General features: G+C 46.5%; 1 protein-coding gene across 1 annotated transcript; it reads right to left on the bottom strand.

The window, feature by feature from the left end:
• Positions 1-478: 478 nt before the first annotated feature.
• On the bottom strand, positions 479-20,720 carry LOC141134142 (zona pellucida sperm-binding protein 3-like). Its single transcript, XM_073623727.1, has 8 exons — positions 20,574-20,720; positions 18,677-18,789; positions 16,920-17,023; positions 16,653-16,830; positions 16,461-16,581; positions 16,270-16,361; positions 2,475-2,641; positions 479-732 (listed from the first exon to the last, which is right to left on the bottom strand). The coding sequence occupies exons 1-8, from the start codon at positions 20,718-20,720 to the stop codon at positions 491-493; spliced, it is 1,164 nt and encodes a 387-aa protein (XP_073479828.1). The 3' UTR covers positions 479-490.
• Positions 20,721-21,146: the final 426 nt, after the last annotated feature.

Raw genomic sequence — 21,146 nt, 5'->3', positions numbered from 1 at the left:
ATTTACCCTCTGAATGTAGAGAGGGGGGCTGGGTATCCAGGGTTGGATCAAGTACAACATTTGACCTCTGATCACAACATTCCCAACTGTCTCCTGTGGAGAGTGTAGCAGTCGGTGCAAACACACACCTTCATCACCACTTCTCAGAGCCTGAGCATTGTTACTAGCACAAGGAATTTTAGTACCATAGGCCTAACACGCTGCTTTTAAAAGGCAACACTGCTCCTCCATAGATACAATATAGTGAGGGATAGTGTTGTCACCCTGGGGCAAAAGCATGTTACTGGCAGGATCAGAAAAAACCCACGCCAATACAACCACCACATCCATGGATTTGTATGCTTGTTCTTGGTTTTCAGATACTCTTAAAGTCCCAAGCATTATTGTATGCACACTGATGGCACCTAGATGTCAGAAGCCACCTAAATCTGGTAAGCCAACTGCTATTGCTCTATATAGATTTAGGACACACAAGTCAAATTTAAACTCTTTATTTCTCTACAGCTTTGAAAGAACATTTGTTCAGCAGTTTTACAATCCAAGCGACACCAGCAGGAACAGCCACCAGACTGATAGAAGCCACCGCAACCAACACCCACTTCTCCAAGGGCTGGGACCCTGAAGCAGTCCTGGAAACACGACTGAGCCCTGTTCTGGGGGCTTGATGATCCTCTGAGCTGATCACCAGGAGTGGACCAAGAATAGCCTGGCCATGTTTCTCTGAATGATGACCTACAGAGAGATTTGATTCAAGTTAAAAATAAAAATTTACGCAAGTCATTCAAAAGATTAATTCCAGGCCAACAAGAAACTGTGGGGAATAAGTCAATGTTTTTCACCCATCTGGGACTCACTCAAGATATTAAAACCCATGACTATAGCCCAAATGACATCCTGTTGCCATTTTGAAGTGCAATGAACCTGGCAAACAAATATGGGACAATATTGATTTCTTCTAAAAAAGTCACAATATTTTGGGGTGCTCATTTGTTAGGCCTGCAAAATTACATGCCAGATTCAGAGACTATTGCTGGCCAGCTACTGTCAAACATGTTAGAATTAAGCTTCGAAGCCTTGTACACCTACAAAAACCCAACCCCCACAACCCCCCCCCCATTGCATATGATAGTTCATCCAACTAGCCTTAATAGCACTAAGGGACACATTGGAGTGGATTTACTGAAGGCAAATGGACACTACCACAGTTGCAGTCTGCAAGGGCATTTGCTTCAGAGCTCCGTAAAATGTGCCAACTCTGAAGCTCCACTTTGCAAAGACTACCCAATCACATGCAGGAAAAAACCCAAGTGCATTTTACTTAAACTTGATTGGAAGTTGTCAGAGCATCCCCCCAGGCTCTGGAGCAAATGCCCTTTAGTAAATCAACCCAGTTGGAGGGTTAGTGAAAAGAATTACTGCATGCCATAAGGAAGTTGCAGGCTTTAACTCAATGAAAATTTAAGAGCATCACCAAGTGGCCATCTGGAAGAGAGCAAGGGTTGAAGGAACAGGCAGTGAAACAATTCAAGAATTAGGAGGTGTCCATTGTGCTGCTGTCACCTCTATTAGATATTTCAGCCATCAACCCTCCCACCTGCTGTTGTCAGTACCATAAGGTCAATGGAGTGCCTTTAACAGCTCAGTATGCCCAACTTTTTTTTTATTTTAAAACACAAGTACTGACTAAGGTTGCCAACCACAAGTAAATTTACCGACAGTTTGTAAAAATCTGATTTTAGCCACTACCAGTAAACATCAGGGGCTGATAATTTCATGCCGTGTTGACTTTAAGTGTAAATCAAGCAAACTTTGTTATAGGTATCGTTAGTGTTTCCACATCATGTTTATACTGTTCAAATATTCAGTGTCAGTTTTCACTAGGAGTTCTATAATTTCAGGTTGAGGGGAAAAAAAAAAAAAAAAAAAAAAAGTGCTGTGCCAGTAAATTTTCCATGTTTTGCCAGTAAAAAAAATGCTGCGGGAGGTTGGCAACCCTGATACCGACACTTTGACAGCCGAAAGAGTCGTGTTAAGGACAAGGGCCCCCCCCCCCTCTTGACGTGTGCCCCCCCTTTTCAGCCGATACTCATGCAAATGCTTAGTATCAGTACAACCCTAAATACCCACCCAGCTCAGTTTCCTAGATGCTGAAAGATTGTTCATGGATCCGGCTTCATTCATAAACTGAGGGGGCAGAACTTTCAGTCATCATCCATTCTTAGATCCGGTTTCATAGAAATGATGGAGTTTATGAATGGAGGAGCTGGATGGAAAGGGCAGGAACTCTTGTTGGTAGCTTGTCTGATCAAATAACCCCTGCTGTATTGAAGACTACAGTTGGGGCAAGGAAGTTGATACAAGATTTAGGCTGATAGAGGAGATGGTAGCACAAGTGACAAACCAATTAAGGCACCTTGTACCAAAATGTGTTTTTTTTTTTTACTTCTGACAGACTTTAGGCTTTAAGAGCTTACCAACATGTCTCTTCTGACGGTCTCTTGGTCTTCCAACTATTCTGGGTCTTCCATCTCCCCTGGGTCTGCCAAGATTTCCTAAACTGCTGCCCCGAGGCAAGGGTTGTCCACAGTCCCCGGTGACACAGCACTGACAAATGTCACTAGACCCTTCCACTGGGGACCAGCTGCAGAGAAAAAGCCTACACATTAGGTATTAGGCAATACTGGGGTAAAAACCCTGAACAAAAGCTCATATCGGAACAGTCCATGTGCAGGAGTCGTGTGGCCTAGCACCAGCCCTAAACAGAACAGATGGGTCACAAGTTTTTCTGGCATATGCAGGAGGCTCTGCTGGGTAGACCATATGCAAGGCTCCATTTTAAACCACTATAAGGTCCCCATAGCTGCAAGTCAGGGGAGGCTCAGGAGTTTTAGTGCAAGCCTGCCATTACCAGTAAAGTGGCACCCTGGGAAGGTGGTCTTGTATAGCATTAGAAGTAATTCACCTGGGTCGGTTGATGGACCGAACAGTCAACATGTAGGGAGTTCCCCTTGGCATAGAAAATGGGACATCACTTACTTTGAATGGGCATCTTAGCTCATACCAACCTCTATGAACTATACTGGACTTTTTCTAACTTAGAGTGCCACCGCCATCAAGAAATGTTGGAACCTCTGTAAAGGACTCCACTTCCTTAGATTCAGTATACCATTAGAAGGCAATCATGGTGTGGACTCTCCATTTTATAAACCTTTATATTGGGTCTCCTAGAAACTAAACTGGCAAGGCGGGACCCATTGATAAGTTTTGCAAAAGTTATAGCCCTTTGCCAACATCCAAAAGTAAAGCTTCTGGCTGGAGTGACCAGGCCTTATTCTGGCACTTTGGGGGTGCCAAGTAACTTATCAAAAGCTTTTTTACTTGTAAAACATACTTAGTAGAGACCCTAGAGAATAAAAATGGAGATTGCAGTTTGTCACATGGTATTTGCACAGCGGTTTTTCAAATGCAACTTACTACAAAAAAAAAAACACCTCCCATATACAACCAACGTAACACTGATGGCAAACTACGATACTTCACATGTGACACTTAAAATTTTTCTCTTCTTTTTTTAAAAACAGTCACCTGTTTAGAGTTAGAGGTCCAGTGCTAGAATTATTGCTCTTACTTGAAGCCTCACGTGTGGTGTGACCACCATTTACGTATGCATTCGCTTCTGCTTGCAAGCATGGAGGGATAATAGTACATACATACCATTTCAGGTGTTCATGCATTATACCCCAAAAAATATGCAATATTTACATCCCAGTCATTAGATGTGGTGGCTGCACTAGTTTAGGCTCCTCTCTCCCACTCCAGCCCGAGTTTTCACCTGGTGATCTGGCCAGCAACCTCCTGCATTGGTGCCTCTGTTCCGTCAGATTAGATGACCCGTCAAACATTGTAACAGAAGTGACGTTGTGTCAAGGCCATCTTGGTAGACTCAGCTGCAAAAAGCCTACAGTTTGAAGTTGCCAGGCAGACATCTTTACAATTTAAAATTTTAGTTTGGAAACATTCCATAATATCAGTTGACAAAAGGAATTGACCACTTCAGCCCCAGAAGATTTGGCTGTTCAATGACAGGCCATTTTTTGTGATACTGTGTCACTGACAATTGTGTGGTTGTGCGACTAAACAAAATTGGCGTCTTTATTCCCCCCACAAATAGAGCTCTCTATTGGTGGCATTTAACAAAACAAGTTTAGGCTGATATGTATTCTACATTTTTTTTTTTGTAAAAAAAAAAAAACAAACCCCAAACACAATAAGTGTATATTGGTTTGTGCAAAAGTTATAGCGTTTGCAAAATGGGGGATAGATTTATGGCATTTTTATTTTTTACTAGTAATGGCGGTGATCAGCGATTTTTATCAGGACTGCGATATTGCAGCAGACACATTTTTTGGGACCAGTAACCATGATACAGCGATCAGTGCTATTAAAAATATCTGATTACTGTATAAATGTCACTGGCAGGAAAGGGGTTAACACTAGGGGGCGATCAAGGGGTTAAATGTGTTCCCTAGTGTGTGTTCTAACTGGGGGGGGCTGGAGTGGGACTGACAAGGAGACAGATCGTAGTTCATACATAGTACTTAAAGGACAGAGCCTCTGTCACACTATTTGCACAGCAGTCTTACAAGTGCACTTTTGGAAATACCACTATTCAAAAAAGTTAGCCCAATTTTTTTTTATATTGTGAAAGACAATGTTACGCTGAGTAAATTGATACACAATTTACACTTCAAAATTGCACCCGCTTGTGGAATGGTGACAAACTTTTACCCTTAAAAAAATTCTACAGGTTGCATTAGAGGTCTAGGACTAGAATTATTGCTCTCTCTACCAATTGCAGTGATACCTCACATGTGCAGTTTGCCTCTGCTCACGTATGCGTTCGCTTCTGCACATTTAAACAAAAAAAAAAAAAAACACAAAAAAAACCACACCACACACACTTTTATTCCCATTACAAGGGATGTAGACATCCCTTGTAAGGGGGGGGGGGGGGAGAAGATTAAGAGCTATGGGTGGAAGTTACATTTTGATGCCACTTCCACCCTGCAATGATATGGAGACAGGTGGGGGCCATCTTCCCCCCACTCATCTCCATTCCAAGCCAGGAAGAGGATCTGATCACCTCCACCGTTACCTCCAGTAAGTGGCGAAGGGCACCCCCCCGTCCCTTCTCTATCCGCAGATAAAACCGATCTCGCGGTGAAATGGCTGCAGAGACCACTATCGGAAACCAGACCACTCACTGAAGAGGATACCGGGGTTATGGCAGCTAGCTGCCACCATAACAAAGATATCCCTCTTCAAAAGTGCCAGCGTATATTGGCGGGAGCCAGTCCAGAAGTGGTTAAATAGTATAGAAAAATGTCAAAGCTGAGCAGCTCACCAAAAATACAGTTGGAAAATTGCAAGTTAGACTTACCGGTAACTTGTTTTCCAATAGGCTTTCAGGAGAGCACCCGAGAGATCATGGCTCCTCCTCCCACAGGAAACACCTCATCAATTAGGTCTTTAAATTGGAATCCTCCACGTTGCCTCATCAGTTGTTTGTAGAGAACTCCAGCCCCAGCTGCAACACATAAGTGACAGTTATATCATAGTATTACAGCATTAGCATAAACAAAGGGCGGGTTACTGCTGTCCTGAAAGCCTATTGGAAAACAAGTTACCGGTAAGTCTAACTTGCAATTTTCCAAATCGTCTTTCAGGACAGCACCCGAGAGGATAATCGAGACTTACTCCATTTAGGGTGGGACAACAGCCTGTAAGACTTTCCTTCCAAAAGCCTGGTCCCCAGCCGTCATGAGATCTAACCTATAATGACGGGCAAAGGTTGTCAGACTTGTCCAAGTAGCTGCCTTACAGATTTGTTCGGGGGTGGCGCCAGCTTTTTCTGCCCAACTCACCGCGGAAGCTCTTGTAGAATGAGCCCGGACATTTAATGGACTCTCCAGACCTGTAAGGGAATAGGCTTCTGAGATAGCCATTCTTAACCATCTGGCAATGGTTGCTCTAGAAGCTTGTCTTCTTTTTTATTACCGGAAAATAAAACAAACAGAGCATCTGAACATCTAAAGTCTTTAGTGTTTTCCAAGTAACTCAAGACTGCTCTTTTAACATCCAGGGTATGGAATTCTTCTTCCTTCTTACCCGATGGATTAGAACAAAAGGTAGGAAGTATTATTTCCTGAGTTCGATTCTGGATCGAAGCGACCTTCGGCAAAAAATTAGGATCCGTCTTCAGAACAATTCGGTCTGAAAAAATGGAAAAGAAAGGCTCCCTGATTGATAAGGCTTGCAGCTCACCGACTCTTCGAGCTGTTGTAACCGCCACTAAAAACACTGTTTTCAAAGTAATAAATTTCAGGGAGGCTAAATTAATGGGTTCAAAAGGTTCCTTGGTCAGGACCTGTAGAACAACCGATAAGTCCCATGCTGGACAGCTTTTGATTACCACTGGTCTAGACCTGGTAAGAGCTTTGAAGAATATTATTACTAGGGGTTCTGATGAAATGGATTTTTCCAGGAATACCCCCAGCGCAGCAACCTGAACTTTGAGGGTGCTGACCGCTAAGCCCTTGTCCGCCCCTTCTTGCAGAAACTCAAGCACAGAAGAAATTTGTTTTGGGGATCTGTCAGATGCTGTGCACCAGGAGTTGAAGATTTTCCAGACTTTGGAATAGATTGCTCTTGTAACCTTCTTTCTACTAGACAGAAGGGTAGCTACCAACCTATCCGAGAAACCTTTCCTCTTCAAGAGCTGCTCCTCAGTAGCCAGGCCGTGAGCTTTAGTTTTGCTACTTCCTGGTGAAATAGAGGACCTTGTAACAGAAGGTCTTTTCTTAACGGAAGGTGCCAGTAAGGTTCTTGTTGCATCTGGAGAAGGGATGAAAACCAAGGCCTTTTTGGCCAGAAAGGAGTGATGAGAATCACTGTTGTCTCCTCCTTCCTGATTTTCGCTATGACCCGAGGGATAAGCTGAAACGGGGGGAATGCGTAACAGAGGTGAAACTTCCAATCTTGTGCCAGAGCATCCACTCCCAGTGATGTCTCGTTCCTGTCCAGGGAGAAGAAGCGAGGCATTTGCGAGTTTTCCTGGGTGGCAAAGAGATCCACTCTTGGGCGCCCCCATTTCTGCACTATTAACTGGAAGACTTCTGGATTCAATTGCCACTCTGCTTCTAAAATCTGGTTCCTGCTTAGGAAATCCACCACTCTGTTTAGGGTCCCTTTTAAATGGACCGCGGATAAGGATAGAGTATGGAGCTCTGCCCAACTCAGAATGCCTTTTGCCAAACTCTGCAGAACCTTGCTTCTGGTTCCCCCTTGTCTGTTTATGTAAGCCACCGCCGTGGCGTTGTCTGACAGGATCTGAGTATGTTGCCCCTGGACTTCTTTCGCAAAGGTCAGTAAGGCCATTTCTATAGCTTTTAGTTCCCTCCAATTTGAGGACCTCAGGGCATCTCTTGTGTCCCACGAGCCCTGGGCCCACCGGCCGCTCATATGAGCCCCCCAACCCCAGGAACTGGCATCTGTTGTCAACCTCACCTGAGTTGGGAAGGACCATAACAGCCCCTCTGAGTACCTTGTCTGGTTCTTCCACCACCACAGACTTCTTTTTACTGAAGTAGGGATCTTCACTAATAAATCTAGTGAATCCTGCTGGTGATTCCAGGTTTTTAACAGGAAACTTTGCAGAGGTCTGAAATGGAGCTTTGCCCACTGGATGGCCGGAATGGAAGAGGTCAGGGTTCCCAATGCTGACATAACCTTCCTGATGGACAGAACTTGATTGGACTGTAGCAATGACACTACTTGAATCAACTTTTTCTGTTTTTCCTCTGGAAGAAAAATTTTTTGTTCTAAAGAGTTGATACGGAAACCCAGGAATAACACTTCCTGTGAGGGAATCCGATTTGATATTTGAAGGTTTAAAATCCACCCCATGGATTCTAGATGAACACGGGCTCTGAGCAAGTTTTCTTGAAGACCTTCTCTGGTCTGGGCAAAAAACAGCAGGTCATCCAGATAAGGAATAACTGAGATCCCCTCTAGACGCAGAGGCGCCAGAGCTTCGGCCATTATTTTCGTGAAGACCCTTGGGGATGATGACAGACCAAACGGGAGTGCTCTGAATTGCAGATGTACCACCTTCTTCCCTTCTTTCAGTGCTAACCTCAGATATTTCTGCGACCTGGCGGCAATAGGAATGTGGAGGTAGGCATCTTGTAAATCTATTGATGCCATATAGCACCCTTGGTACAGGAGGTTTCTTACTGAAAATATTGAATCCATCCGAAACCTTCTGTATTCTACCGATTTGTTCAGCATTTTGAGATTCAGGATAAGACGGAACTTTCCTGAAGGTTTCTGAACCAGAAAGACATGTGAGTAGAACCCCTGGAAGAACTCCCCCGCTGGGACCGGAACAATGACTCTCTGATTTTTCAGTTCCTGAATTAAGGACTTCATGGCGAGAGCCTTGACTGCGTCCCTTGGGACGTTTGTCACCAGAAATCTTCTTGGAGGTTCTTCCGTGAATTCTATCACATACCCCTGGGAGAGCATCTTTACAACGAATTGATTTGAGGAAATGGCTCTCCACTGAGGAAGAAACTCCTGTAGTCTTCCCCCGACCTTGACAAAGTCATTGTGGTTTTGCGGAGGCCGCAGGAGGATTGAAGAGCACTCCACCCCTACCTTTGGGCTTCTGAGAAGACCATGACTTCCTCTTGCCCTGCATTTTCCCTTCCTGCTGACCTTTTTGGGGCCGAAAGAAACGCTTACGGGTTTGCACCTGTTTCTTCCTAACTGGAAACGACTTTTTCTTATCTGCCGTTCGGTCAAGAATGGACTCCAGCTCTGAACCAAATAGCAGATCACCCGCAAACGGAATACCACACAATCTATTTTTAGATGCAGCATCTCCTGGCCACGTCTTCAGCCATAAGGCCCTTCTGGCAGAATTTGTCAAAGCTGCTGACATGCGGATAGATTCCGCAGACGCATCTGCAATATATGATATTGCTGCCGACAGGGTTGAAAAAGAGTCTAGAATCTCCTGTTTTGAGGAATCTGCTATGACATGGGCTTTCAACTGGTTAACCCAGTGATCTAAGTTCCTTGCAACACAGGTTGTTGCCATTGCTGGTTTCAGATTGTGCATTACTGATTGCCAGGTTCTTTTAAGAAGCAGGTCCATCCTTTTGTCCATGGGCTCCTTCAGAGTGCCCATATCCTCAAAGGCTAGGTCCGTAGACTTAGAGACCTGGGAAAAGGCAGAGTCCAATTTTGGAACCTTATTCCATATAGAATCTGGATTTTCTTCAAATGGAAATCTTTTCTTGTGAGCCCGGGAAAAGAAAGGCTTTTTCTCAGGTTCCAGCCACTTTTTTAATCATATCAGTGATAACTGAATGGACTGGAAAAGAACGACCTTTTGAATCTCCTAAACCAGCATACATGCGGTCATGCAGGGAGAGTTCCTTCTTTTCCTCTTCTATCCCCAAAGTGGCATGGATTACCTTCAGGAGTCCTCCCACCTCTTCTAGTGACAATTTGTATTTAGAAGTGGTATCTGATTCATTTTCCTCCTCCTCAGAATCTGTATCATCTGGAGCGAGGGAAACGGACCCTTGAGAAGCGTCCTGGGATATTGGACCCCCAAAAATTATTTGAGAACCGCTCTGGGGTTCTGAAGATGGCTGCGGAACCAGAGGATCCCTAGAGGGACCTGGCTCCTCTTAGGTTTGACCTAAAAGCTTGAAAGGTGGCCCGGAGCTCATCCTTTATTGTTGACACTAAGTCGCCACAAACGGATGGAGTCTCCTCTTTGACCAAATTTGTAATGCACTCTGCACAAAGCGTTTTGGTCCAAGCATCGCCTAATTTTTCTTTGCAAACAGGGCACCTTTTCTTGACTGGTTGGGCAGAACCTTTGGCCTGGACAAACAGAAAAGAGACAAGCAACCACGCTTAAAAGGCTGTAATACAGCGCAAATAATACACCCAGGTGCACTAAGGAAGAAACCTCATTTCCATGTGCCCAGCAAGCCACCACCACCTAATCCCCTGTTGTAGGGCAGATATCTAAATCTAGCCACTGCAACATACCTTCTGAGAGGGGGGGGGGGGGAAGGGGGGGAAAGGGTGAGTAACCCCCCCACAGGAGAAAACGGCCCAGGGTAATAGAGGACACAGTCCCTTACCTTAGCCTTGCTGGCGCCTTGGCTTGCCCCCTTCTCCGCTGCATCGCTATCCATAGCTGTCTGCGGTGCGTGGTAGAACGACCGGTTCCAGATTCGAAAACGCCGCTGCGCTGACCTGGAACCGGAAATAAGGCGCCAGGTGACCCTGCCCTCTCCCACTGCGCCGGAAATGACGCACGCGCCGACCCGGAAGTGCTGCCTGAACGTGGCTGAAGCGCTCTTCTGCCACCAGCAACATGGCGGCCGCCACCGCTCGTTCCCTCTGTAAAAGGGAACAGAGGACGGCCACCTGCAGGCCAAAAAAAAATTTTTAGACAGCACCCCCGGACGTACAGGCTCTCCCCGAGCACGGAAGAGGGAGAGGGAGCCCACGGGACCATCCATATAAGAGGCAAGTGGGAGGCTCACTCTCCTAGCCTAAAAAGACCTATCAGGTGAGAACCTGTGTCTCCCAGGATAACCTGAGAGATCATGGCTCCCACCAGAGGTGTTCCTCCAGCTGGAGGAAACACAAAAAACTGATGAGGCAACGTGGAGGATTCCAATTTAAAGACCTAATTGATGAGGTGTTTCCTGTGGGAGGAGGAGCCATGATCTCTCGGGTGCTGTCCTGAAAGACGATTTGGAAACAGCCATTTCCAGCTGTCAACACCTGGTATGTAGACCAATCTCCTGATGTCATAAAGTGAGACACCTGTTTCATCAAAAGTTCCCAGGCATAAGCCTGGGGTGAATTGTGGGTTTCCCAAGATTGTGAATAATGGGGATTCTATTGCTGAAAAGTATCCCTGGAAAAGAGCCCTGAGCATTTATGCAGTGTGGGTCCTATTAGTGGATCTCTTAATATAGGGTGGGAGCTCTCTAGAACACCAGGGTGCTCCATGTAGCAATACATTGCTCTGTTCCTGCTCTATCCATCTCTGGCCGACAGGAACCTTTCCATCAGGGGGCCCAGAGCCAAGCGCCTGTCAAAAAAAAAAAAAAAAAAAAAAAAAAAAAAACCACACACACACCCCTGGACAAAGGCTGCAACCTGAAACTTAAGCATCTTGGTCGCCAGCCCCTGATCAGCACCATACTGGAGAAAGTCCAGGATGGCAGGGATCTCGTTGGGAAGTCCCCTTCGCCTGGCACCATCGCAAGAAGACTCCCCAGACCTTTACCTAAATAAGCCTGGTAACCAGCTTCCTACTCAAAAGGGTGTTGATTACTCTGTCAGAAGACCCTTTTTCTTAGGCTCTCCCTTTCAAGAGCCAAGCCATCAGCCTGAAGAAGCCAGGATTTGGGCAGCAGACTGGGCCCTAAAGAGAAGGTCCTGCTGGTCCAGAAGACGCTAAGGGGGAGCTATGGACCAATTTCCCAGGAAAGGGAACCAGGTCTTCTTGGGCCACTATGGGGTGATCAGAATCAGTCTGCCCTCTGAGAGACTTAGCTTCTGCAGTATCCTCAGGATCAGAACTAAGGGGGGGGGGGGGGGGGGGGGAAGGCATATGCCAAGCAGAAGTCCCACACTTGGGCCAGCGAGTCTACCCCCACTGAATCCTTGTGTGCGAGGAGAATCTCTTCACTCTTGTTCCCTTGGCAGGCAAAGAGATCAATCTCGCTGCTGACTGAGGTAGTCTGCTGCAACATTGTATGCCCCCACTTTATATGTACTGCTAAAATAGAGGTGATTCCCTGCTCTGCCCACACAAGGAGTTCCAGAGCCAGGTGAAGAGCACAAGACCTGGTGCCTCCTTGATTCAGGAATGCTACCGTGGTTGCACTGTCGGAAAGGATCTGGACCTCCCGGTCCCTGATCCTTTCCTCGAAATCCTTTAAGGATTCTGACCACCAAGAGTTCCCAGAAATTCGAGGAATCGCTCCTGGCTCTGGTTCCAGGCACCCTGGGCTTGAAGTTCCTCTAAGTGGGCCCCCCAACCTCAGGTGCTTGCATCAGTTATTACTCTAAGGGGTTGGAGTTGGGCCCAAAGGTGGCCCTGCCACAACCCAAGGATAGAGCCACCACTGTAGAGACTCCTTTACCCCTGCTGGAATGTGAACCCTGTTGTCCAGCATTCCTCTTTTCTCATCGTAAGATGATAGGAGGAATTGCTGGAGAGTTCTGGAATGGAGCCGAGCCCATGGGACCTCTAAGATACAGGATGTCATCAGCCCGAGAACTCTCATGACCCTTCTGTAAGAGATCTCTTCTAAATCTAGAAGGGATGATGCTGCTCAAATAAGGCCCTCTACCTTCCCTTGTGGCAAAACAAGCTTCTGTGCTGTTGAATCCACCAGGAATTCGATAGACCTTGGTCTGGGCAGGAACCAGCAAGGGGGTGATCAGCGTTACCCCTTGGAAATTAAGGAATGCAACCACTTCTGCCAGGATCTTTGTAAACACTCAGACTGGCTGCCAGTCCAAAGGGTAGGGCAGAGACCTGCCAGTGCTGCACTCCCTGCTCTGAGGGGGATCACAAACCTTAGAAAGGCCTGGTGCTCTGGAAAGATTAGGGTGCGAAGATAGGCATCCTTCAAGTCCATTATTACCGTTAATACATCCTTCATAAAAGGTGCTTTCTAGAGTAAATGCTTGCCATGGTGGAACCTCTTGTACTGCAGGAGGTTATTTAACCACTTCAGCCCCAGAAGATTTGGCCGCTCAATGACCAGGCGCTGCGTCGCTTTAATTGACAATTGCACAGCCGTGTGAGGCTGTACCCAAACATAACTGACATCCTTTCCCTCCCCCTCAAAGAGCTTTCTTTTGGTGGCATTTGATCTCTGCGGTTTATTTTTGTGCAATAACCAAAAAAAAGCAACAATTTTGGAAAAAAAAAAAAAAAAAAACCCCACACGATTACTGTATAAATGTCAGTGGCAGGGAAGGGGTTAACACTAGGGGGGACATCAAGGGGTCAACTGTTCCCTAGTGTTCATAGGAGATGACAGATCGCAGTTCCTAGCTATTAGGAACTCACGATCTGCATCTCCTCTCAGAACAGGGATTTGTGCACACATTCCTGTTCTGCCTTGTGCCCGCAATTGCGCGTGGCCATCGGTCATTGTGACCGCCGGTCACAAGCATTGGCACCCCTGCAGTGCAGCACTTGCATGTCTGCTATCCTGCCTAAAGGGGCTGACGTACAGCTACGACTGTTTGCACTGAACTGCCACAGTATAATGAGGGCAGCTGGTCGGCATGTGGTTAACCTTTATTATGGGGCAGTACTTTCGAGGGCTTTGGGACTACGAAGATGTGGGACTAAAATCCCTGCCCACACTGTCCGGCTGGGACTGGCACTATGACCCCCTGCTCTGCCAGGGGTCTGACACTGTAAGAGACCCACTGCTTTCTGATGGTCCCTGGGTTAAAAGGAAAAAACTTGGAGATAAACTCCAATCTGTAGCCCTCTTACAATCTGAAGGATGTGGGGGACTGACTAATCTTTTCCCACAGAGATAAAGTGAGAAAGTCTTCCCCCTAACCTTACGTCACTTGGTATCCTTGCCCGCAGACTCCTGGCTGGGGAAGAGAAGATCTTCCTTCAGCTTGCCCTTGCTGAACCCCCAATGCCCATCAACGGTACCTTTTTATCCCTAAACCGTTTTTTAGCAAGTTTGGACTTAAAGGTTTGCGACCCACGTGTCTGTGTTGCTCGTGACACAAGCCGAAGCCAAGGTAGGGCTCATAGCCACTGCAATGGCATTCCAGGCCCTGTGCTAGAGGGTCTCGGCAATCCATCTGGTCCCTGCATCCTCAAAATGAGAGGTTGGATTGCTTGGACACCCGAGCCAGGGAAGCATCTAATCTAGGCGTCTTAAAAGCTCTTCCTCTTTGAAGGGGCACCTACGTTTCCACATCTTAAACTTCAAAAGTTCTTTCAGGCTCCTTCCACTCTCAGGTTGACATCCTTAAGGGCCTGGTGAATCAGGAGAACCTGGACTGGGGCTTAACCAAGCCTCTATACATGCTGTCATGGGCAGACACCTGGTCTGCAGGTTCCTGCATCTGTTCTGACACATACACTGCCCTAAGGAGGCCATCCATATCGGCAGAAAAATGTATACATATACACACACACCTCTCTATCTGGAGTCCTCATAACTGTCCACTAAGGACTTGTCAGAAAAGCTGTGATCAGGAGCTTCAGCCTCTTCCTTCTCAGAGTCCTAGGAGGGAAGAGATCTCAGGGGGTTCAGGATGTCCAAGTCTACTGCCCTGTTAGTAGAGGAGCCCTCCTGGGAGGAAGAACCCTCTCCGCTAGTGGGGTTCTGACTCTATGTACAGGAGCCGGACGGCAAGCGGTTACATATGTCGGCACATCAGTATCGGCAGCAGCTGCTGCCACAACCTAGATATCCATCTTTGGAGCCAGCAGTCCTGTTTATGATCATGGTGGTCTCTGTGGCAGATTAGCCACGAGATCACCAATATCAGCAGCGGGAGAGGGGCCACCACCCTTCCCGCCGCTCTCCAGAACGGTCGGCAGCGGCGAAGGCAAATTGGGACCCGTCTGTGCCTGGGTATGGAGACGAGTGAGGCCAAGATGGTCCCCACACCATAGCAGGGCGGAAGCAACGTCAAAACATCACTTCCGCACATACGTCTCAAAAAAGGCACTTTGTTATTTTTTCAAATGACAATTTTTTTTTTTAAACAGTGTAAAAATAAATAAAAATTTTTAAAGCGTCCCGTCAAGCCCGCGCATGGAAGCAAACGCATATGGGAGTAGTGCCTGCATATGAAAATGGTGGTCAAACCACACATGTGAGGTATTAGCCACGATCGTTAGAGCAATAATTCTAGCACTAGACCTCCAACTCAAAACATGCAGCCTGTAGCGTTTAAGGGTAAAACTTTAAAATTCCACAAGCGGGCGCAATTTTGAAGCGTGACATGTTGGGTATTAATTTACTTGGCGTAACATCTTTCACTAATATATATATATATATATATATATATATATATATATATATGTTACTTTTTTTATTCAAAAAAGTGAATTTTTTGGGGGGGGGGGAAAAAAAAAAAAAAAAAAAAAAAGTGCGCTTGTAAGACCGCTGTGCAAATACGGTGTGACAAAAAGTATTGCAATGACTGCCATTTTATTCTCTAGGGTGTTGAAGTCTGAAAAAGAGGCCTGGTCTTTAAGTGGCTAGACTTGAGGGCTGCTTGGAAGGCTTTAAGGGTTGACAGCATCTCCATCAGTACGGAGGACATATACACTGGCTAGAGCAGTGTTCAACTTTTCAGTCAAGGCACCTTTTAGAACTGTGCACAATCCTGGGGCACACACTAGAGGGCTCATGGACACAAGAAGGTGCGTCAAAGCACAAATGCTTTTGTGTTTTATTAGGCTGCTTTTTTGGCATAGAAGTGCAGGCATTTTTAAATTGAGCTCCACCAAAATTCATAGTACTATGCGGTTTAGTGGGAGCAAACATACATGCAATTGGTGGCCGTGTGGGGCCAGGGGTGCCGCAGCCACATTACACAGCCTGGTACTGACTGATTATAGATTTTTGCTGTTAACTTCTGTGTACAAAGGAGCAAGAGAGATCACATCCGGCATCCTCAGCTCTCGCCATGTTCTGTGTAAAAGCTTTGCAAGCCGCCCGACCTGCCCTTAGCAATCAAAGACATTGGTTGGTAGGATGCAGGTGGACAGCTTGCATAGCTTTCAGTTTTGATGGCAAACTTACAGAGAACATAGGAGAACTGGAAGGATGGCCAGATGTGTTCTCTCCCACTCCTTTGTGCACAGGAAGTTAGTGGAAATCTATAATGATCGATCAGCATAGAGTTGTGTAATTTTGCTATGGCACCCTTTGGGACAAACTTAGCTAGATCACCAGATGAAAAAGCCCACCACATCCAAGAATTGTTAGACATAAGGAAAAAAGCCTTTATATTGAAAAATAATACTGCTTTAATCTATTAAGTGTACCAGAAAGATGAAGGGTATAAAAGCATAGATCTGATCTTGGAGCTGCAAAACTCAGCTTGACAATTGCATGCAAGGCAATGGTGTTGTGCTACACCAAACATGATTCTCACCTGTTGCTGCCTCTGTTATAAGAGCAAGCTTTGTTCACAGAGTTGGGGACTTGGGAGGCAGACACTGCTCTCAAATTGCAAGTAATATAAATCTGAAAAAGAATTTGTTTTAAGCAAGGAACTACCTGAGGAAAAAAAAAAAAAAAAAAAATAAAATTTCTTCTTTTAAGACGGTAAAGCCAAGTCCTTACTATAGACTCCTCTACTTCCCAGAAGCGGAAAGCTTCAATGGTGAACTGCAGCTTGTCTTGATGGATCCTTGGAGACCTGAAGGCTGAAGATGTATCATCCCTCATTGCATCCACAAAGCACCTACAAAACATTGTTCTGTTATAGTTCAAGGTGGAGCCTTGTTAGCAGCCCCTCCTGAATGAAGAACATACCCATTGGCTGCAATGAGTTCATAGCGAGGAGTAGAGTTGGGATCAAGCGATATGGTGGCCACACAGGAGTCAACAAACAAGATTAGGCCGATGTGGTTCTGAATGTCTACAGAGGCCTCAACGTTTAAGCTCTGGCCCAACTGGAAGACAGAAGAACTCCTGGGGAGACTCCAGTCCTCTGTGTAGACCAACAAAAAAAAAAAAAAAAAAAAAGGGGATTAGAAATCATCAAAAATCGTGCACTTTTATGAAATACTCTTCACTTACCATTCATCAGCTGCAGAGAAAAGAACAGCTTTTCGTGGGAGGATACTGTGGTGCTGAACGGAGACCAGGTTGGCACGATGGCCTCACTGCTCACATTGCCATATCTGCAAAAAGCCAAGTCTGAGCAGTCAGATCTTGATTTGAAACCTCAAGTACAGTAGATTGAGAAGACACATTTTAGTTATAGGATTTACTTAAAGGGGTTATAAACCCTCGTGTTTTTTTCACCTTAATGCATTCTATGCATTAAAGGGGTTGTAAAGGTAAGTTCCCCCCCCCCCTAATGCATCCTATGCATTAAGGGAAAAAAAAAACAAAAAAACAAAAAAAAAAAAAAAAAAAAAACACACAACAACCTGGCAGTGACTGGCCCCCAGCCCCTCCCCCATTTTACTTACCTGAACACTCAAACTTCAGGTAACACCTTACCTGAACCCTCAAACTCCTTGACGGGGATGCTCCGTCTCTTGGCCGAGGGGTTCTGAGCTGTTTATTGGATAGACTGATAGCAGCGCAGCCATTGGCTCAATCAAATCCAATGACACAGCCGCCAGGGGTCCTGCATTCAGCATCTATGGATGCTGAACTCGGAAACACGCCCGCAAGGAGAAAAAAAAAAAAAAAAAAAGCTAAACAATTTAGATACATAAGGAACCTATAGTATCACTTTAAAGGTGAAAAACCTTCTGTGGTGCTGCAACCCAACCCCCCCCCCCCCGTTTTACTTACCTGGACGCGGTCATCCTCAGTCCAGGAACAAGCACACCATCTGTAGCTGGTATCTCGTGTCCTGATTGGATAGATTGCAGCACAGCCATTGGCTCCTGCCGCTGTCAATCAAATCCAATGACATGGGGCCGAAACCTGCATTCTGTGTGAACGGACACAGATGCAGGACTTGGCCCGCACAGATGTTCACCAAGGAGAGCGCTTCTCCAATGTGGACACTCAATGCGGGGGAGGAGCCACCAGTGCCGCTGAGGGACCCCAGAAGAGGTAGATCGGGGCCACTCTGCAAAGCGAACTGCACAGTGGAGGCAAGTATGACTTTTTTTTTTTAAACACCCACACGAGGGTTTACGAAGTAAGAAGTCAGGTCAAACTACATGCTTGTAGGCAGGTGCAGTCTAAGTTCTCCACTGCAGGTGGCGCTCAATTGCAGAGGGAGGGGAAGTCAAGATGAACATGGTTCCTCTATGGTTTCCTGGGTCAGTGGGGAAGCTATCCGATTGGATGCTGATCTTCTAGGTGTTCCTGATGGAAATCTTGGGTCAGGCAGATTCTATTTTAGACCCCGACTCCAGTGCTTAATGTATATTTCATGTGTGGGTAGGGACAGCACATGGACACCATCCTTCCTGGAAACCTCAGTTTGTGCACAGACCAGCCAGGCTGCGGTCTATCCCTCGAGACAGATGCTGTTGGAGCATCCTGCTGTTACACTGTTCTCCACAACATTCTGTGAGTGCACCCAGTTAGGCTGTGCTTGTTTGAACTTTATTACAACACAGTTCTGTTAGTGCGTCTAAAATTCAAGGGTTTACTGCTGCTGCACCTCCCCACATGCTTGGCAGCAGTAACCCACAGCAGCCAAACCAGTTTTAGAAATAGGATATTTCATGGATTTAGTTTTACTTCCAGGTGCCTTGAATGCAAAATTCTTTACCACTAGAAATACCATTGCCCTTCTAGACCTCGTTCCAAAAGGTCACCAGAAGAATTATATCCATCTATCCTTATCCATTGAATGGGCTTACCTTGAATAAATACATTTGATTGGAACAACAGTTGGGTTAGAACGCATGATAACCCCTTTAGCCAATGGACTGTAGGTCAGGATGCTGGAGTAGATCAAGTAGTCCATGGTCACCTGTTGAAGTTAGATTATGCAAAAAAATTATATAAAGTTTCTTTAGTTTGTTAAGAAGTTTCTACAAGTGCAAAAAACATTTTTACCCCTAGCAGAATTCTTGTACTCTACACACCTCAGTTAGATGGTTTCCAGCTTGCTGAGAACTTGAACATCTCCCACTTTATCAGAGATGGGTTGATGCAGGGGCATTTGTATAGGGGTTGCCATCGCGAACTGGCCTGCTCCAGGGGACCCGTGTAGCTCCCCTGTATGCCTGGATAGACTGCGGGCAGTGGCATGTAGAGGAACCGATCCCTTCATGCAGCCACTGAGCCCTCTTCACCTGTGCAGACATTCAGCAGCTGCAGGAGGGCAGTGGCTCCTCCACATGCTGCTGCCGCCACTGCCCATCCTTCTGCCCTGGGGCTCCTGTATCGTTCCCTAGTCTGCCCTACAGCACTGCTGGGTTCCCCCCCCCCCCTGCTGTTGGGGGATCTGTCAGGATGGAGAGCAGGGAAAATAGCCAGTAAATGTATCCTTTACCAGCCCCTTCCTGGAGTTGCAGGGTTCTCGCATCGCACTAGTGTGAACCGCCACTCAGTCTTGCAGTTGTACAGGTTCCTCTGAAATTGCCTTCTCTGATTTCACTGCACATTATAAGCTGCAGTAAGTCAGAGAGCCCGCCTCATTTCCTGGCTGAAAAATTTAGGAGGGACACATTGAAGGCCTGGAGAACAAAAACGTGGTGTGCAACATTAGCCACCCATCGAGAGTATGGGCATGGACCAAAAAGTGGGCATACCTTCAGTGTTTAGCATTGTAGTGTGGCATGTGCCCCCCCAGCCCACATTTGCTTTGTTTTAGACATTATCGGGCCTGGGGGTGCGCTGAAGAGGAGTGGGTCAAGAGTAATCCCCAGCATGGGGGGGTGGTCATTGGATGCACCAATAGCCCCAGCACACCTCTGCCTGTACACACCTACAATGCTGGCAGTGGTAGAGACAGTAAACATGGCATACAATATGCTGCAGAGTCTGAGCTTTGTCCATCCACACAGCTTTGCCAGGCAGAAGGAGCTTCAGAGAGGCTGATTCCTTGATCCCAGACATCACCCAGGATGCAGCATCTACAGAACAAATGGCCAAGATGAGGGACTGTCCCAGTAAATCTAGGACAGTAGGCAAGGTGACCGTCCTTGGCTGGCCTCTTCATTAATTGAATTTACACAGTTACAATCACGGTGGCTCATCACCACATGTGGATGTTACCCAGAGTGATCTGCATGCAAATAGTCTCAGAAAGCCCACTCCACCAGACCGGTACCCAGTTTGGAGGAGTGGGCTGGCACCCCAACAAGGCATTGTGATATTGCTGGCATCAGGGCTGTTGAGAGGAGTACTAAGGCAGGGTGTTGTGAGCCAGTAAGTAGATTAGTATTGCATTTTTTTCCCCTCCTGCCTGAAGTCATATTCCCCTCCTTTGCTGCACATGCTAACTCTTAATAAGGATATGACTCCCAACTATCTACAGACTACAGAACACCTCCTGTGTTTAGGTATGGGCTGGAGGAGAGGGCAAGGTGTTCTATAGTCCTGTCCTAGGGGAACAACACCACTTCACCATTAATACAGGACAGTGAGTGAATGTGGGCACCAAGACCAATAATGATTGATCCCATCACATTTTAGTAGCAGAAATCGGGGAAAAAAAAAAAAAAAAAAAAAAAAAAAAAATTTAATAAATCAATAGATAAAATAAGTGGTAGCCATAAACTGGCTCAAACAGCAGCTAACATCACTCACCTGTAAAGTGTTGCCACAGTCCTGGAGGTTGTTGGAGAAGAGGACGGTGGTGTCATTACTCTGCCTGGGCTCACAGGACTGGGTTCCTAGGCTCAGCTCCGAGGGTTGTACCAACATACCATTTTCATAGAAGTCCCTGTTAACCATCACCTCAATGGTGTCCTCTGTACATAGGATGCTGATGGGGGAACTGGGGGGCCCCTGCACTATCTGTGGGGGAAGGGCCCCACTAAACAAATTACTGGGTCCTCTACTATACTGAGTGCTACCTCTGAGAGAGCCCAGTCCCACCAGAGGGCGAACAACACTCTCTCTATTGGCCCCTCTAGGAGAGCCTTGAGCAGGGATGGGTCTCTGGTAATGCCGCCACCAATCTGCCTGGCGCTGCTGCCTCACCGGAGCACCACCAAATACCGACCCACAAACCAATGCCACCAGCACCCAAATTTCCAAAGCCATCCTGACCCCAGACAGCACTATGGAAGGATAGAAAAGGACCTGTCCTTTATACCCCTCCCAGCAGACACAACACTCCCCAGCTGGGCCAAATCATGATAAGCCCGTCCAACTGGA

Source organism: Aquarana catesbeiana, linkage group LG03 (genome assembly GCF_042186555.1).
Source record: "Aquarana catesbeiana isolate 2022-GZ linkage group LG03, ASM4218655v1, whole genome shotgun sequence".
Taxonomy (NCBI): Eukaryota; Metazoa; Chordata; class Amphibia; order Anura; family Ranidae; genus Aquarana; species Aquarana catesbeiana.
This window is presented reverse-complemented; position numbering and strand designations above follow the sequence as displayed.